This window comes from Rhinolophus sinicus, linkage group LG01 (genome assembly GCF_036562045.2).
Source record: "Rhinolophus sinicus isolate RSC01 linkage group LG01, ASM3656204v1, whole genome shotgun sequence".
Classification (NCBI taxonomy): Eukaryota; Metazoa; Chordata; class Mammalia; order Chiroptera; family Rhinolophidae; genus Rhinolophus; species Rhinolophus sinicus.
In genome coordinates this window covers 47,553,163-47,572,884 of record NC_133751.1, presented here as the reverse complement: position 1 = coordinate 47,572,884, position 19,722 = coordinate 47,553,163, and the positions used below count along the sequence as shown (strand labels likewise).

The following is a 19,722-nucleotide window of genomic DNA, read 5'->3' as shown; positions in this document are numbered from 1 at the left end:
TATACACCTATATTTTAATGGATCACAACCTTTAATAGCTTATCATGGAAGAGTATATGATAGATACATTTTTGGAGACCTAAATTCCAAAAGTATTTTTGTTTTACATAATATTTGATTGATATTTTAGCTGGGTATAAAATTCAAGATTGAATATAATTTTCTTCTGACATTTTGAAGATATTGCTCCATGTTACTAAATATTACATATTTTATAAGAATGGGTTCCTATTGGGCACATGCTTTTTAAATGTTATTTCACCTGTATTGTGTTATAATCCTTTTTTATGTCAATAGATCCATTTCTGTAATAGCACATACAATAACTGCAGGTTTTTTGTTTTCATTTTGTTGGTTCTTTTAATTTGAAGACTCATGTATTTCAATTCAGGGACATTTTCTTGTATCTCTTTGATACTTTCCAACTCTTATCTATCCTGTCCTCTGGAGCTATTATTAGTTAGGTGTTAGACCTCCTGGATTTAATTTTATTTTTTCTTACCTTTTCTCTTCTATTGAACATCTCTAGCCTTTGGTTCTACTTTCTAGGAGAGTTTCTCAACTTTATCTTTCAACTCCTCAGTTAATTTTAAATTTCTGCCACCATATCCTTAGTTTTCAAGATTCCTTGTTGTTTTTAAAATAGACTTCTACTCATTTCTTTGAGGCTATTATAATGTATTTGAAGTTTTCTCCTCTCTCTCTTTCTTTTTATTTTTCTTTAAAAACATTTTTTTTAGTATTATTATTTATTTTTAATTGGGGGATATTGGGAAACAGTGTTTTCCAGGGCCCATCAACTCCAAGTCATTGTCCTTCAATTTAGTTGTAGAGGGTACAGCTTAGCTCCAAGTCCAGTTGCTGTTTTCAATCTTTAGTTTCCGGGGGTGCAGCCCACCATCCCATGAGGGAATTGAACCAGCAACCTTGTTGTTGAGAGCTTGTGCTCTAACCAATTGAGCCATCCGGCTGCCCCTCTCTCTCTTTCTTTTGAGTTCCTTTACTCTGAGTATTTGCTTAGGTCTCCAATTTTCATCTTAAAGGGTGTATTAATTTCGTAGGGCTGGCACCATAACAAATTACCTCAAATTAGGTGGCTTAAAACAACAGACATTTATTCCTTCAGAGTTCTGGAGACCAGAAGTCCAAAATCAAGGTTCAGCAAGATTGTACTTCCTTTGGTTAGAGACTCTAAGGGAGAATCTGTTCTTTGTGTTTTCTAGTTTCTGGTAGCTGTTGACATCCCTTCACTTGTGGGCACACCACTCCAATCTTGGCATTCATGGTCACATTACCTCTTCCTCTTCTGTGTGTATTCTCTTTTTTGTGTCTGTGTTTTATAAAGATACATGTGATTGCATTTATGGCCCACCTAGATAAGCCTCTTTTGTCAACTTAATCACACCTTAACTTAATCACACCTTGTGTCACATAAAGTACTATTCATTCTTTTGCCATAAAAGGTAAAATTCACATGTTCTGGGGATTACGATATGGACATATCTTTTTGGGGCCACAGTTCAACTACTGCAGAGGGTTTCCTCAAATACCTTTTTGATAATTTGATCCTTGACTGTTTAGTCATATTTAAGACTGAGGACTTAATATACTGGTTTGAAGTTTGGTGCAAATGGATCAGGACAGGAGGTTAGTAGACTAGAGAGTTTTACAAGGATTATCAGGTAACCTGACAGGTTTTTAAAAATTTTAATTGGGGATTCCCAAATGCCAATAGCTATTGGATTGTTCCTAGGGTTGTTTGATTTCTCCAGATAAGGATCTTTAGTCACTTGCCTGGGGGTATAAGACAGCTACATGTATTCTGGACTGCGTGTGTGCAAATCTTTACTTAATCTTCTTATTTTAAGCAAGATGTCCTCATTTGTTGTCTTTAGTTTCGGGTGTTCCTGAGTCTAGAACCTCTCTGGTGTGGTTCCTTCAGAGGATAAATCTTCTTCTACCAGGGAGTAAGAATGGGAATTGTTAGACTGTGAGAATCAAGGAGGAGAACCAGGAGGCTTAACTTATTCTTGAACTTACTCCCTGTTATTGTCCTCCACCTACCCTGGCCTACGTGGTTCCTTGGGACTTTAATATTCCTGTGTTTTGGGGGAGGGGAGATCTGAGGGACAAATTTGTTCCTCTGTAGGCACTTGTGACAACTCTCCTTTTAGCAAAGTCACTTAGCAGTGTTCATATTCTGTGGTTTGGGGTTACTGATTTCTCCTGGTTTCACTGAAGATGGAGTTTGTGTTTCTGTTTCTTGTTCTCCTTTCAGTTTTTGGTGATTTTTCAAGAGAGCTATGAAAACTCTTTAGATAATAAATACTGTAGTCTTTTATAATAATGTTGCAAATGTTTTCCATTGGTCATTTAACTCATAATTTTAGTTATAGCTTTTTTATGTACAAAGCTTAAAACTAGTATTTAGTCAGATCTATCAATCATCTCCTTGAGGAGTTTGCCTTTGGTGTACATTTTTAGAAAGAGTTTCCCCATTGCTTGATTGTATACTTAAGCACTTATAATTTCACTTAGCTTTGTTACATCTAAAGCCTTATACTTAAATATTTAATATATCTGGAAATTATTTTGGCATAAAGTTGTTTTTTTCTTCTTTGTCTTCTTCTTCCTCTTCTTCGTTTCATTTTCTCCCAAGTGGTGAGCTTCAATGGAGAATTTAGATTTAATGAGCAAGGTGGGAGAGGAGGACAGAGACAGATTAGAGTTAGAGCGAGCTCTGTTTACTGTTGATTCCCCTTTTTTGGTAATCCCTCACCTCAATGTTTTTCTCAAATCTTGTTTACACTTAGGCAAAAAACAATGTTTCTCTCAGATAATTTTACTCGTTTTCCTTTAAGTGCTTATTTTTATGAAAATAAGAGAAGAATTCAGTGGGTTTCTGGATATCTTTCTAACCTACTTTCTGATTTCTTTTGCTTCTAGACTATTTGTTTTGAAGTTTCAAAAATAGAAAACTGGGAATATTTTCATGCTTGAAGTTTCCACAAAGGACAGAAGTTGACAGGTTTTTAAAATCACTTTGTGGATTAAAAAAAGTATTTATTCTTTTGGATGGATGAAACATACCCATTCCAAATTCAGAAACACAAAAGGGAGACAGTGAAACATTTGCCATCTTCACTGTTAGCATAGTCTTGCTGTCCTTCATATTCTATGCACACACCAGGATATATGTGCATACATCACTCCCACTCATTGCCTTAATTTTTTAAACACAAATGTTGGCACACTATGCATTCAATTTTGCACCTTGGTTTTTTTTGGCTTCACAGTATATTTCAGAAATTGTTACAGGTCAGTATGTGTAGAGCTGCCTTGTTCTTTCAATGGCTTTACAATTATGTTGGGGTCTCTTTAGACATGAAACATGTCCAGTTATCTGTAATGGTCTCTTATAAGGCAGAGTCGCAACATGGCACGAACATGGGCCTTGGAATCAGGCAGAACCTGGGCTTAAATCCCGGTTCAGTCATTTATTTGATGTGTGGCTGTGGATGAGTTACTTAGATTTTCTGAGCCTCTGCTTTCTCATTTGTAAAATTAGGATGATAATAATACCTACCTTTCAGGGCGAGTTATAATATTATGAGGGTTAAATGGGGTGATCTTTGTAAAGTACCTGGTACATTGATTATGTAATCGATGTTAAATAGAAGTTTCTTCCTGTTATTTGTGAGTTAATTTTTACTTTGGACAATTTGTGCCGTGGATAAATCGAGCTGACATTGAACTGTGAGAACATTTCCCTAAACCATTCCTACCTAAATCCTTGTTTCTTTCCCCTGGATTAGGATTATAAAACACCATGATTTAAAGTTTTGTTTTATCACATTCATATGAAACATGACTATTACAATAAACTGGATGGTGTTCTATTTTAATTAACTCAGGATGTTAGATGGAGAAAAGTGTGCCAGAGTTAGCACTTTATCTTGTCAGTTCAGAACATCCGCAGTAACCGAAACCACCTTTGTGGGACTGAAACGAATAGGAATCAGATTATCTTGGTGTTCCTCGCCCATCCAGTAGTAAAGACTTCTTAAGTTTCACAGTGATGTGACGCAGCTGCTCCTTTATTTTCTGCTTTTCTTTTCTGGCCTCCTCTTATTCTTTTCCTGTTATACATTGATTGCTTCTCTCCCAGGATTTCCCAGTCCAGAAAGAGAGAAGTTGATTGACCCAGCCAGTCACCACTATTGCTGTTTGAAAAGAACATTTCGTGTGAGATAACTTCATGAGTTGCTGGCCTGTTAACAGACCAATGATCCTTGGGTGAAGGGCCCATTGATCTAATCAGCTATAGCAGGGGTGGAACAGTTTCTTCCTTTTAGGCAGAAGAAATTTTCAGTAACCTGGCCATAATTTATTGGCCAACTATGGAGAGAAACATATTTTCTCTAAGTAGTTTTTGGAAAGGTAAAAGCAAGAGAAGCACCTAAAGGGAAAGAACCAACTGACCTGTTCACATGTGAGCAGGGATTTTGAGATAAATGTCACCTAATGGGGGCTTCGGAAAAGCAAAGGGCCCTCCTTGCCTTAACTGGACCTTCAGACTGCTGAGTCTTAAATAAGCAAGGTAGTTAGGGGCTATAGACCTGGGACAATGGCTATAAGAATTTCTCAATCTTGGGGAACTTTGCCATGTTTGTTTGGGGAACTTTGTCATATTTGTTACTTTCATTTCTGTTATTAAAAACTCATGAAAGAAAAAGGACTTCTGAGCTTATCTGCAGGGCAGCTAGAAGATGTTAGATCAGGGAGACCATACTCAGCCAACATTGAGTCTTGAGACAGAAGGATCCCTAGGATACAGAGCAGCTGGTTAGAAGAAATTGCTTACGTAGAAGAATAGTTCTACGTAAGAAGAATAAAGGAGATCAGGCTGAGTCCTGGGGGCCTAGACTCAGAGAAAAGAAAGGGGGATGCCAGAGTGGGCGCCTGCTCATCTGGCCTGGGCCTGAGAAGACCCACGTGGTGCCTCCACAACACCCTCTGAAGTGGTGACATAACTTTCATCCTGGTGGCAGTTTGTGGAGACTTTGGTGGAGGCCCTGGCATTGCTTATTTTCATGTGTCTTTTGCTAATGATAGAATGAATGGCGGTGAGACCTGTATGGATGAGGTAGCCACGTGGTGGTCAGTGGCTGATTTGATGGCCTGGGTTGGCTTCTTGGCTTACTCATTACCTGGAACACAGTACATAAATATTTGTGGAATCAATGAATGCGTGTGTTGCTCTTGTTCATTAATGGCTGAACATGAAGACTACTTCAGAAACTGCTTAAGACCCCAACAAAAATTGCCTGACTTTCCTTAAGAGGATGCTAAGAAGCGCAATCCTGGTTCTTGGAAGTGTCATGGGCTAGTAGAAAAAGAAATAGTCTACAAGCTAATTAATACTAATAATGACTTCATTTTTAAGTACTACTAAGGGCCAGGCACATAGCAAAAAGTAGGTCCCATTACTGTAAAGTATAGGTGAACTTCTGTTGTCATTGACAGGGACCCAGAGATTTTATCTACTCAGCATCAGAATAGCCAGTTGATCTAGACAAGAAAACCAACCCAAGTATTTCTTTACCATCATCCAGATAAAATCATCCTGTTGTCTGTCTGCTGCATCCTCTCCCCCAGACACTCTTTGTCAACCAATATCACTGTGTGTCTACTGTGAGTGTTAAGAAATCAGGGTTAATCTCCTGGGTCCACATAACAGTTGCTCTTTTCAGAACATTCATTATGTGGCAACCATTTTGCCTGTATTTTCTCATTTACCACCAGGTAGGTATGTTTACCCCCAATTTATAAGTGAGAAAAATAAGATTCAACAATGTTAAATGCTCAAGGCTTTATGGCAGTGAGACAAGAGCCTGAATAAACTCCTGTCTGCTAACGTGTATCCTGTGTGTTCTCCACTACACAACTATCCCTCCGAGAGAGGCCTGAAATAAGCCATGATCCTGAAGGCTGCTGGGGCCTTCAGCATCTTGGGAGAGGGCTGCCCACTGCAAGGTTCTGGGAACCTGCGGTGCTCCATGGGAGTGTGTCAGGAGGCAAGACTAGCACAGCTCCTGCCCAATTCCCTCTGAGAAACCTTGGACACTTGGGGCCAGCAGGTGTTCTCACAGTGGACCTGCTGTCGACTTTACATTTCTGTGTTTGATCTCAATGTCTGATCTTTTTTATTTTTAGGTATAACTTACATTCAGTAAAGCGCAGACATCCCAAGTGTATAGCTTGATGATTTTTTACATGTGTATACAACCATGTAACCACCACACCGATCAAGCTCTAGAACATTCTGGCATCCAAGATTACTCCCTTGTGCCTTCCCCAGGCAGTACCGCCCCAAGGGGAACTACTACTTTAGCATCTGTCATCATGAATTAGTTTTGCCTATCTTTGAATTTCGTATTGTTCTTGCGTTCTAATTAGTATAGAGGGTTCAAATTTTAGGCTACGAACTCAGGTGTGAAAAAAAAAACAAAAAAAAAAAAGTGTGATTTAACCTATTATTTTTCTAGCATTGAGCTTAATCCCTATCCTGAACTTCCCATTCTACCAGTGGTTGAAATTGTAGTTAACGTAATGCCATCTCACTCCAGGAAAGTGAAATCAATTCAGGATTCAGGCAGCTTGTGCAGTTGCAGGGGACATTTACAGAGTGCCAGGATATCACAGAAAAAGACATTTGGCTCAGGCTTCCCACGGTCATGTGCACCACTGGTCCATGCTGGAGCACCTGTGTTCCCATCAGTTTCTCTCTGGTCATCAACCTTCTCCCCACTGGCATCAACTGAAAGTCCCCAGTCCCACGTAGGTCTGGCCGTCAGTCCTTGTGGGTCAGCTTGCATTCTCTTTGTCCTCTTTGCAAACTTCTCAGGTCTGCCAATCCTCTCCTGTTTCTGGTCTCCTCTCAGGGACACACAAGGAACCTCCATTTGCTCTCCTGTGCCAATTTGAAGCTACAGGGAACTCGGAACGACTGCATAGGCCCCCTTTGTCTAGAAACAGCACACTGCAATTTCTCTTCTGCTGCTGCTATACTGGACTGCTGCATTTCTGATTTCATCTCAGCAGTCAAGGCACACATTCTTTTGTCCTCAGAGCCACAGCCTTTAAGGAGCTTTCAGTATCCCCCTAACTCTGGACTTTGGCCTGAGTTGGGAGGCAGGCAGGGCATTATCTTAGGGACCCACAATTGCTTCTCACTCTATTATTAGACTCTTTCTCTTCTCTCTTGCCGGCCTAAGAATCATTCTCTCCTCCCATGTAGTAGAAGCTGACTCTTACATTATCATCCATTCTCCTACTTCTACTGTTTGGCATAAACTTTCTGCCTAGACTCCTTAGGATTCCAGCTTTTGAAGCTCCAAGGGCCCAGTGATTACCACTGATTGGTTTTTCAAAACTATTCTTCTAGCATAAGTTCTGAAAGAGGATTTAGAAACTCAAAGCCAAACTTGTCTTCTGTTGTCTACCCTACCCGCCGTCCCTGGTAAGTAAGCCTGAGATGCCCTTGTTGCTGCCCATAGCTTGTGGAATACAGGAAGCGGGATGGGGGGTTTTAGTTGTGATGAAAATCTATGTTGCTACCAGTTTCTGACTTTTACTTCTCCCTAACTATCACAAATTACTAAGCATCTACTATGTGCAAGGTACTTTGTGAGACAATATCAGGCGGAAATAAAGATAAAAAATTGTAAACACAGATCACATTTATTAGCTATTTATCATATTCTTTCCCTTACATGAGCCCATCTGATAGTGACAATATTTCTGTGAGTGGGCAGCCCAGGTAATACCCATACAATGAGCTTGAAAGTTAGGCTTTATTATGCTCAGCACTTTCCATATGAGGAAACTGTGGCTCAGAGAGAGTTCAGGTCATCAAGTGGTCGAGCTATGATCTGGGGCCTAAATCCAGAACTTCTGACTCAGTATACCTGCCTCCATCCACTATCCTGAAAGCATCAAAAACAAGGATTCCCAATGAGCTTCCAACCCAGATGGCAACCAGAACTCATGGCAGAATGTAGGAGTTGAGAAAAATTTTGGCTCTGAAGGAGGTGGTGTTGAACTGGACTTCATAGAATGGGGAGAATTTCAACAAGTGGCAGTTGGGTTGGGGGAAAGTATTTCAGGTGGAGAGAACTTGTAAGCAAAGACTAAGGTTCCTGTCTTCTCTACCTGCTTCCTCACCTGTTGCAGCTGTCTGCATTCACGGATGTGCTTCCAGAACCTGGCTTCTGCTTAGATAGCTGCTTGTCTCTCTCTCTCTCTCTCTCTCTCTCTCTCTCTCTCTCTCTCTCTCTCTCTCTCTCTCTCTCTCTCCTCTCTCCTCTCTCTCTCTCCATCCTGAGCATCAACCATGTCCCAGGTATAATCATTGCATTTAATCCTCATAGTGGTACCGCTTTTTACCTTTCACCTTGTCCCTAGGCTGAGTCACTAAGCCCCAGCTATGCCACTTGCCCCTTGAAACTTAGTGTGGCCCACATATGTCCTCTATTGTGCTCTGCTGCCTATTGGGTCCCCCACTACGTCCTCTGGAAACTCAGGGTCTATCTTGTCTGTTGCCTGAATTGTGACCAAACTTGCCACAACCTTGGGCGCTGCCCCTTTCCTTTCCCTCTGATTCCACTTCTGAGGTCAGTCCACCTCTATAGTTGCCTCAATCCCCCAGCACCTGCCCCACCTTAGTGAGTGGGCCTTTTGCAGGTCTTAGCTTCTTCCTTTCCTGCCTACCCCATACAGCTTCCAGGAGCGAGCAGACCTCTCAGCCAAGTCTAGAGCAAGGACTGAAAGACTTGAGGGAGCAGAGGACATCCTGGGGGCAGAGGAGCTTATTCCCATAGAGTCTGAGGTTGGTATATCACCTAAGAGAGAGGGAGAGGCAAGGATAGAGGAATAGGATAGGTGGTAATTTGCAATTTTTAAATATGAAGACCCCTCTTTAACACCAATAAAGAACCCACAGGAGAACAACTTTACTTTTAGTATCTATTGTCTGAGAAGAAAACTAGTGACAAAAATTTACACTCAATTCAGGAACACTTTCAAATAAATTTGGATTTTATTAAAATTCCACTTATACACTCATCAACTTATACAGTCTTCACATATACTGCTTTGTTGGGGCTCACGGATAAGAATACCAACGTCTTTAGAGACCCTTTGGACCAAAATAAGACTTCAGTTATGCTGGAGTGGATTTGAAAGAACCTCTAGGGAGATGTGGAATTACATTGGTGACGTCCCTTAGGGCCCCCAGTTCTGGAGAGCGTGAAGGGAAGCAGAAGAGGGGGAGTGGAGATGGGGAGCGGGGGTGCATTCTCTTTGAGGCAGACACTTCTCATGGGAACTGTAGTCATGTCTCAAGTGGTTTCCTTCGACTGTATTTTTAGCCTCTCTGTTTGAGAGTCAGGTGCCTGGCTATAACCTTTTGCTAACATGTCCCCCAAACAGGAAGTTGGTTGTCTGTTGCCATTATCTGTCATTGCTCAGCTTTAATAAACAAGTTCATTTGCCATTGGGACAGGCTGAGACAGAAAATGTACCCTAAAGTCTTAAGTAATCTTGACTATGAAGAAGAAGAACAAGAACCCAACAAATTGAAAACAAACCCGTTTCGTGTCCCATTGTCTGCCCTGCACATCAGCAGTTTCCCAGCCATGGTTGGGATCACATGATGCTGCCCTCCACCCCTCACACTCAGAAGTGTTTATTGAGGCATGTGTTGAGGGGAATGTAGGCAACTTGGAGATCCCCACCTACCCTTGACCACATAGGCCTGTTCAGACTCTCCTGGAATTTTGTTAGCAACCGTTCCAAAGGCAGTGGAAAGCTCAGTGAGAGGAGTCAGCTAGCCGTGATCTTGAGTTTCACCTCTACCACCTACTAGCTGTGTGACCTTGGGCAACACACTAACTCTTTGAATTCTCTATTCTGTCTCTGCACAAATTGTAATACTAATACCTATTTTATTATTACTTGTTAGATAAAATGTATTTGTTAAAAACTAAAATGTATTCCTCAAATAAAATAATGAAAGGGAAACTCTCTAGTGCAGATCTTGGTACATAGTAGGTAGCCGAAAAATACTTTCTCCCTCTCTCTCTCCTTCCCTCCTTTCCCTTCTTTTGCCAGAGTCTATGCTAGGTGCTGCTGGAAGTAAAAACACAAGCATGACCTAGAACCTTGAGATGCTTGACCATAGTACAGGCAGACATGTAATCTGTGCTCCATAAGAGGGGTAAATACGCTGCCCAGTGGAGCACAGAGGAGGGAGGAACTGATTCCATTTGGGTAAATGGACAAACAACGAAGGAAGAGTGGTTTTGGAGAAGGAACTTCATGAATAGGTAGGATTTCTCCATTTCTTTTCCCTTCCCTTTTCTTCCATTCTCCTCCTTTCTTCTTAAACAAGTATTGACCCAGAATTTAAAATGTCCAGAGGCAGGGAAGGCTTTAAGCCATCTGATTAAGACTCTCTGGTCCTCTTAGCCTGGCTGTCCCTCTTGTGTTGGCTTTGTCCTCAGGGGGAGGGAATACTAGAGAGCAACTCACAGTGTCTCTTGCAAACTCGGTTCCCAGAAAAATGGCACATGTGCAAACAAATGTTTGCAAACAATTGTAGGAGTTTGCAGACTCATGGAGCCCATCCACTGGCTCTAGATTTAACACCTTTGAATGAAGAAAATAGCCCTGTGTAGGCAGATAAGACATTGGCCATAGTACTCACTTCTTCCTCCTTCTTGAGGTAAACTTTAGAGGGGACTTCTCCATTGAAACTGGGGATACCTATCCTGAATCGTTTCTTTTTGTGGAACTCTGGAGTCAAGCTTGCTTAGGTGAGGAGAGCAGGATTTTAGCGTCTGGAGATGAGGGAGAAGCTGGTCCAGGCAGCGGGCATGACATGAGCACAGAAAGGCATGGGAACAGGCAAGTTTAGGGATGTTTGGAGATGGTGAGTAGACTGGTTTGACTGTGGAGGGGTTCCAGCAGGGTGCATCCTGGTGACGGCTTAGAGCCAGATTTGCATGGCTGGAGGGGTAGCAATAGGACTTTCTTGAGTTTCAGGCAGTAGATTCACTGAACTTGGTTACATAGCGTTTATCATGGCTGTAATTTTATACTTGTGTGATTATTTGATTCCCGCCTGCCTCCCCCATGGGTCTGTCAGCTCCAGAGCACAGGCACTGGGACTCTTTCTGCTCACCTCTGTACCCCCAGCACTGGCTGAGGGCCTACCACATACAAATGGTCAGTACACATTCAAGAAATGCAGGGGCGGCTGCGTGCATGGTTCTAAGTAGGGAGGGACACGTTGGGATCAATATTTCTAACAAACGCGAGCTTTGATACTTGATTTGATCCTCCTTCATGGCTTCCTTCTTTGCTCATCAAACAATCACCAAGCAGGGGCAGACATTGGCATCTTGTTGGCCAGGACTTCCTGCATCTGGGCAGATCAGATCAGCTGAGCTCTCTGGTGAAGTGTGCCAATCATGCCTGGCATCTGCCAAGCCGCTGTCCTGTGCAAACGCTATGTGACTGGAAACAGCCTGAAGGAATGTAAAAACATGCATTTTTGGAATCAGATAAGACTGTTTCAAATTTTAGCTCTACTTCTTATTAGTTATAAGTCTCAGGAAATGCCTTCACTTCTCTGAATCTGTTTTCCTCATGTATGAAACAGGAATGATAATAAATATCTACTTTATAGTGTTGTGAGAATTAAATGAGCTGGTTAATATAAAGGGGCTCATGCATCATGGGTGTTCTTTATTTTATTTTTCACATTTTATTTTCTCATTGTGTACTTGAAAGTTGCAAGGCAGTATGAATTTAATTTTTTTTCTGATTTGAAAAGCAGCTTCATGCTCAGTGTAGAAAACTTGATCTATACAGCAAAGTCTAAAAAACGAATTAATAACTTTATCTATAAAACTGCAATTATGATAATCACTGTTAGCATGTTAATGTGTTCCCTTCTAGTGTTTTCTCCATTCATGAGAAACTTTATTTTTTAAATAGATAATTCCTCCACATGGCACACAACTCAAGGGGGTACAAAAATTAAACAGTAAACAGTAAAAAATAATTCTTCCTCTCTGCCCTGACCCCAGTCACCAGGTCCCTTCCCCAGAGGCAATCGCTGTTACTAGGTTCTTCGGTAGCTTTCCAGAAATAGTCAACATATTTAGAAAATTGACTTCATTTTCATATTATCTTCCTTGCACGCAAACACTGGTGTGGTGTACCTGCTGTTTGACTTTGGAGGCTACCACGTAAGTAAGTTCCCTTTCAGCCCTCATAGATCTCTCTGTGGGCAGGGCCACAAAGGGCTCTGGTTACAGGCTTAGCGAGGGCTTGGTCTCGGTTGTATATTTTTACTCTTTGAACTGAAAATCTGCAAACAACTAGACAGGTGTTAGAATTCTCAGTCTCAACCGTTGCCACAGTTGCTCATGCGAGGAACAGATTTGCAGGCGGTTGGGACCAGCAGACAGGGTGATCTGAGGCAGAACTCTGGCTCACTCCAACATTACATTGATTCTCAGTCAATGTTTTCTAAACTGACAATTGGAAAGTATACGAGGTCTGACAATTAAGTTCGAGAACTTGTTGCAATGATGTTGCTAACCTTTTTTGATATCAGAGGGATTATTCATTATGAATTTGTACCAACTGGACAAACAGTTCACCAAGTTTACTATTTGGAAGTGCTGAAAACGCTGCATGAAAAAGTTAGACGACCTGAACTCTTCGCCAGTAATCCATGACTCTTGAAGCACGACAATGCACCAGCTCACATAACATTGTCTGTGAGGGAGTTTTTAGCCAGTAAACAAATAACTGTATTGGAACACCCTCCCTACTTACCTGAGCTGGCCCCCAATGACTTCTTTCTTTACCTGAAGAGAAAGGAAATATTGAAAGGAAGACATTTTGATGACATTCGGGACATCAAGAGTTATATGATGACTGCTCTGATGGCCATTCCAGAAAAAGAGTTCAAAAATTGCTCTGAAGGGTGGACTAGGCACTGGTATCGGTGCATAGCTTCCCAAGGGGAGAACTTCGAAGGTGACCATAGTGATATTCAGCAATGAGGTATGCAGCACTTTTTCTAGAATGAGTTTGTGAACTTAATTGTCTGACCTCATAGTCTGACACAGAAAGATAATATTTTGCAATTGGGATTGATCCAAAAAATCAGGGATGTGTGCCTCCCAGAATGCTCTAGAGTGAAGGACAAAGACTAAGTCAATATGGTCTAGTCTAAGACCAGTCCTGCCCTCACCCCCACCCTTCAGGCCCCACAACCCTGCTACCCTCAAGTTCCTGGTACTAGAGCTTCTCTTCTGAGGCCAGACCCCTACAGTCCTCTGCAGGCCTGCCCATCAACAGCAGGCCCTGTCTTCAGACCAACCAGCCCTACCACGCCCTGCCCCTCAGCCTTCCTTTTTCCATCCTTCCACTAATTGATCAACCCAAGAACATTGAGAACTTGACCCATAAGGGGCCCAGTGGACAAGGAGGAGATAGGAGTTTAGACTCATTCAAAGCTAAGCTCCAGAGAGCAGCTAATAAGAATGAACCAATGCATTTGAGACAGTTCATCTGTAAAATGAGTATTCAATAATATAATGGATATGACAGTGTTTTGTAAATATGAAGTGCTGTATACCCATAAGGGGCTCGTATTATTATGAGGATGATGATAATTTAAAAATAAGACATGAAAGCCAATCAATTTTACAAATTAATTTTTCATTACAAAAGTGTTGCTTATTTTAGAGGATTTAAGGAGTGTATAAATAAACAAAATCAGAAAAAACTCTCATAGTTTTATTAGATAGTGTGGTACCTTATATTATTTACACAGTATATTTCTTGTCCATTGCTATGGGGCCTATTTCTATGGGAGGATTATTGTTCCCTTGACAACAAATTTTCCCATGAGACTTACTATGGCCATTTAGGAGTATTATATCCAGTATTATATATTATATTATATTATATTATATTATATTATATTATATTATATTATACTCGGTCTTATATTATATTAAAATAAAGACCGGGTCTTATATTAATTTTTACTCCAAAAGATGCATTAGAGCTGATGGTCTGGCTAGGTCTTATTTTCAGGGAAACATGGTACCTAATACACGAGAGATGACAACTGTTAATATTTGGATGTATATCCTTCAGTCTTTTTTCTATTCCTGTATTCTCTATATATTTTCCTTATAAAAATAGTATCATAATGTACATATGATTTTGTGAAGTGCTTTCTCATTTCATCCGCAAATATTTCCATACCTATCTCTAAAATGTAAGATTCTTCCTTAAACATAACTATACCATAATCACACTTAAAGTTAGTAACAATTGCTTTATATCACGAAATATTAGTCATTGTACAAATTTCTCTGACATTTAAAATTATTTTGTTTAAATCAGGGATCCCAATAAGGACCCTGACTTTGTGAAAGGTGGCTGTGTCTCTTAAATCTCTTTTTATCCTTAGGCTCTCCTTCCCCACTCCCCCACCCCATCTTCCCCCTTGTGATGTATTTGATGAAGAAACTGATCTGGTAGAGTTTCCCACAGTCTGGATTTTGCTGATCGTATTCCCATGGTGTCATTTGACATGTTCCTCTTTCTCCTATATGTAGTAATATGCGGATTCTCATCTGTGCAGGAGGTCAGCACCCCACTCCGTGTTACTCTAGTGTCAACTGTATTTCCTGTAAGTTGCTGATTAAATCTAGAGGCTTGATCAGATTCGATGAACCTATTTTTAAACATAACGCATTATAAAAATTTTCCATGTCATTTAATATTCTTCTACAGCATGTTTTTTTAAGTGACTACAGAGCGGTTGAAAATATGAATGTATTTTTATTTATTTAACTCATCCTTTATTGTTCGTCCGTTAGGTTGTTTCTAATTTTTTGCTACTACACACAACGCACTGGTAAATGTCTTTGTGGACTAATCATTTGGTGGCCTGATTTGCTGCCCTTCTGTTCTCTTAGTTCCTGCGGATGGTGGATGCCTGTGCGAGCTTCCTCACAGAAGCTTTGAACCCAGAAAACTGTGTTGGAATACTGAGGTTGGCAGACACACATGCCTTGGACAGTTTAAAGAAGCAGGTTCAGAGTTACATTATCCAAAACTTCGTGCAGATTCTAAACTCTGAGGAGTTCCTGGAACTTCCTGTGGACACTCTGTATCACATCTTGAAGAGTGATGACCTTTATGTGACTGAGGAGGCTCAGGTGTTTGAGACTGTGATGAGCTGGATCCGGCACAAACAGTCGGAACGACTTTGCTTGCTCCCCTACGTCTTGGAGAATGTGCGCTTGCCGCTTCTGGACCAGTGGTACTTTGTGGAGATGGTAGAAGCAGATCCTCTCATCAGGCAGTGCCCAGAGGTGTTCCCACTGCTCCAGGAAGCCAGGATGTACCACCTTTCTGGCAATGAGGTGAGTTGACAATGAGGTGCTGCAGTTCACCAGTGAAGTAAAGGTGATAGTGGGCCTCACAGAGACAGAGGTGAGGCTGGCTTCCCTTAAGGCATGGAGAAGATGCTACACTGGTTATAGTTTGAGTCAGGCAGTTCCACGAGCCCTTGTATTTCTGATCTGTTAAATGGGGATGACACTGCATCATAGACAGCTACTAAAGAATTAGGTGAGATTCAGAAATCACTCAGCACCATACCGGGCACACTCCTCTTCCCAGTTGTGTAAGGGCAGGAGGTTGGTGGGGTTGATGCACATATGGACAGAATGTGCCCTGGCCAGTCACCATTCCTCGGGGTGCTGCTTTCCTCATCTGCCCACTCCAGGGAACCTTGAGTCTTTGGATTGCCTCTGATGTTACCTTAGTTCAGACTCACATTATCTCCCTCCTGAATTTCAAAATTCACCTTCCTGCTCCCAGTCTGCCCTTCCCAATTCATTCAACAGATGGAGGATTGAAAACGCAAGCCTAATCTTTTCTCTCTTGAGCTTACCCTCTTCACTGGCTCCCCACCACCATCAGAATAGATCCCTCACTTCCCACCTGAGCTCTAGAGCCTGCAGATCCTGGCCTTGTGTACTTCATCTCCTGCCTGCTTCTCTAGTGCCATCTCCATCCAACTTCTCTCTTCTGCTATAGTCCTAATGCACTGCTTGTAATTCCCCAAAGTGGACCTGCTTTTTTAGCCTCCAGGCTAATGCAGGTGCTGTTCAGATGCTTTTTTTCTTCTTCTTCATCAAGTTAACTTCTGCTTCAAAACTCAATGCAAGCGTCACCTTCTCCAGAGGCTTCTCTTATTCTCATAGACCCTGGTGCATTGCTCTGTCACAGCACCAACTACTGCATTAACCACTGAATTCCTCATCTGTAAGTATCTCTAGACTGGAAGCTTGTTATGGTAGGAAATATGTCTTATTGGACTTTTCATCTTCAGAGCTTAGGAGAGTCCCTGGTATATAGCAAGTGATTGATAAATGTTTGTTGAATGAATAAATGAGGACCAAGATGGTGAATACACACATCATTTGGATCTACCTGGTTATGCTTAATAATTCCTGGAGATATATTTTATTCAGAACTCTATAAAGACAAGAATAAGCTTAGTGGGGAGAAATAAAACAATTAGGAAGTAAAGATATAGGGGCAGTTTGTTAAGTTTGTACATATAATATATATATGTGTGTGTGTGTGTATATATATATATATATATATATATATATATATATATATATATACCACTATACAATATATACCACTATGCAATATCTCTGGGATTCACTACTAGCCTTCTTAATTAGACCATTGCCAAATTGGCTTAAGAATTGTCTGTGTGAAGTCTCTTGGGAGCCTCATTCTTTTTCTGTGTGTCCTTTCTAGTTCTGTGTTGTCCTCAGATCCATTGTCACTCATTCACTCTGCAAACACATCCTTAAATGTTGGGTAGAATTTTCCAGTGATGCTATCAGAATCAGGAGTTTTCTTTGTGAGGAGGTTTTAAACTATAAATTGTGTTTCTTTAACAGATATAAGGCTATCCAGGTTATCTATTTCTTTTAGATTGAGCTTTGGTATTTTGTGTCTTTCAAAGAATTTTTCCATTTCATAGAAGTTGCTACATTTATTGGCATAAGGTTGTTCACAGTATTCACTTATTATTCTTTTAATATCTGTAGAATCTGTAGTGATGTCACATCTCTCATTCCAGATATTGGTAATTAGTATCTCCTCTTTTTCTTTTCTGATCAGTCTGGTTAGAGGTTTATCAATTTTATTGATTTTCTCAAAGAACCAGCTTCTGGTTTCACTTGATTTTCTTTATTGTTTTTATCTTTTCTATTTCATTTATTTCCACTCTGACCTTGATTGTTTCCTTTCTTCTGCTTCCTTTGGGTTTAATTTTCTCTTCTTTTTCTAGATTCTTAAGATGGAAGTGAAGGTCATTGATTTGATCTGTTTTCCCCTCTTTCTTTTAAATTAAAATTTATTAGGGTGACAATGGCTGGTAAAATTACATAAGTATCAAGTGTACAATTCCGTAATACAACATCTATATATCATATTGTGTGTTCACCACCCAGAGTCAGTTCTCCTTCCATCGTTTTGCTCCTTGATATTGTCATTAGTGCTATGAATTTCCCCCAAAGTACTACTTTAATAGCATCCCATATCCCATTTATTTTAATATGTCATGCTTTCTCTTTTTTTTTAAACAAATAAATCCTTGACACTATATGCCAGATTTGGTACCAGGCACTAGAAAACAGTCTCTTCCTTATTAAACATATGGTCTGTCACAGGAGATGGGACAGTAGGCAAAGGAAAGGTTACGAGCAGACTGATGGAGGGAGTCCAGGCAACACATGGGTCATATCCCAAGCTGGGTATGTGAGTCACTGGCCGGTGGCTCGGTGGTGGGAATCAAAGCCCTCATATACTTGAAAGTAAGTGTTGGTCTTTGCAACTGCTCCCAGCTCAGCATTTAAAGAGGCTTGATCAACTATAGGGCAAACATTCTGGCTACTTTTGTTTCTGCTCCCCATTTCCTAAGTCCCTGAAATGCAGGTGATGAACACATGTCTCTGATATAAAATGTCTTTATCTTGTCTTCTGCAAAATTGCAGCTATGAAATATATGCTCTGACTTTTGTGTTTGCAATGGGGTGGAGGTGGGGAGTGGGATTATAAATTTTAGCTTTGGGAGGAGAGAGAATTCTGATGTTTGGAAAAGTCTTTTGTGGCAGGAACTTGGGCTTGCAGTCATGCGGATCTGGCTTTAATCTTAACTGCACAATTTCTCTACAGCATGACATTGGACAAGCTACTTAGCTGCTCTAAAGCTCAGTCTTGACCTATAACACAGAGATAATAATACCTACCAACTGACAGAATTGTGCTGAGAATTAAATAAGATAATTAATGAGATGTGTTTAGCCGAGTGTCTGACACATGGTAAGTGCTCCACAAATAAAGGCTGTTCTTAGTTTCACTCCGCTCTTTTATGGTGCTCTATCTCTCACAATCAAGCATTTTCTTTCTCTGAGACTAAAACATCTCTTTTCACTGTGTCCTAGGATTTTGCTGCTCTATTGCCCCAAATCCTGCTCAGGGTACTTTTTCATTTCCATTTTACAGTCTGGGTACTGAACCAACCAATCACAGTGATCTTCAAATGGAGGTCTCATTGCCGGTTGATTCCCTGAACCCCACTGTGTTCTCACTGCTTGAATGATTTTGAGTTTATTCCTAATGACAATAGTGTAAGCCTGGAGGCTACTCTCTGAACACACTTCTCCCTTTAACCTTCGTTTCCCAAACTTTAACCCTTCTTGTCCTGTCATTATCCCTTCTTCTTAACCTTGTCCGTCCTCTAGGCTCATGAGGATGGTGACAATGGGACATTTTAGAACCTACAAGCCAATGTCAATCTACATTTGATTTAGTAATAGTAACTGGGACTTTCATTGAAAGAGGTCTTTTGGGGCAGAGAAAGTAGCCCCTTCTTTTCATTGCCTCCTAAGTTTCCAGGGACCACCTTTATGTATACCAAAGACCAGACGGTATAGAAATGATTACAGGTATTTACAGAGACTGTGTCACTTCTCCAAGGTCACATGGTCATAGGTGGTAGTACTAGGACCAAACTCAGGTGTATTTGACTCCAAATCTCTGCTCTTTCAGCTGGGCTCAAATATCCATGGTGTGGATTTCTTTGTTTGTTTGAGGCTCTGAAGGGTCATATGTTTGATGTTGGGATCCAGTCCCCCAAACCCTGCTTCCTTTTGTGTTTTTTTCTCCCAAGTCTCTGGATACTCTATTGTGCCAACTGTCAGGACCTGTCTTCCAGAATAAGTCTCGTAGTGAGCAAAGTCTGAGATATCTTTAAAAAATTGAAATGAGGGGGGAGTGGAAGGTGGCTAGAAATAAAATTCCAGGGTTCAAGTCTTCAGATCTAACAGGAGAGGAGAAGCAGGGAGTGCATTTGATAGTAAACAGATCTGGATTTCTTAAAACGGCAGCAAAAGCAACAACAAGTACTTTTTACTGAGAACTTATTATACAGCAAGCCCTGGGCCAAGCACACTATGCATATGGTCTCATTTAATCCTCACAGCAAACTTGTGAGGTAGTTACCACTAAAATCTTTACACAGGTGAT

At 40.8% G+C, this 19,722-nt stretch overlaps 1 protein-coding gene across 1 annotated transcript in view; it reads left to right on the top strand.

Moving 5' to 3' along the window:
• The window catches only part of KLHL6 (kelch like family member 6), a 51,273-nt gene that overhangs the window by 22,542 nt on the left and 9,009 nt on the right, over positions 1-19,722 (top strand). The window contains exon 3 of the mRNA XM_019735759.2: positions 15,078-15,527. Within this exon, the coding sequence (XP_019591318.2) occupies positions 15,078-15,527 (450 nt within the window). The remainder of the gene's footprint in view (positions 1-15,077; positions 15,528-19,722) is intronic.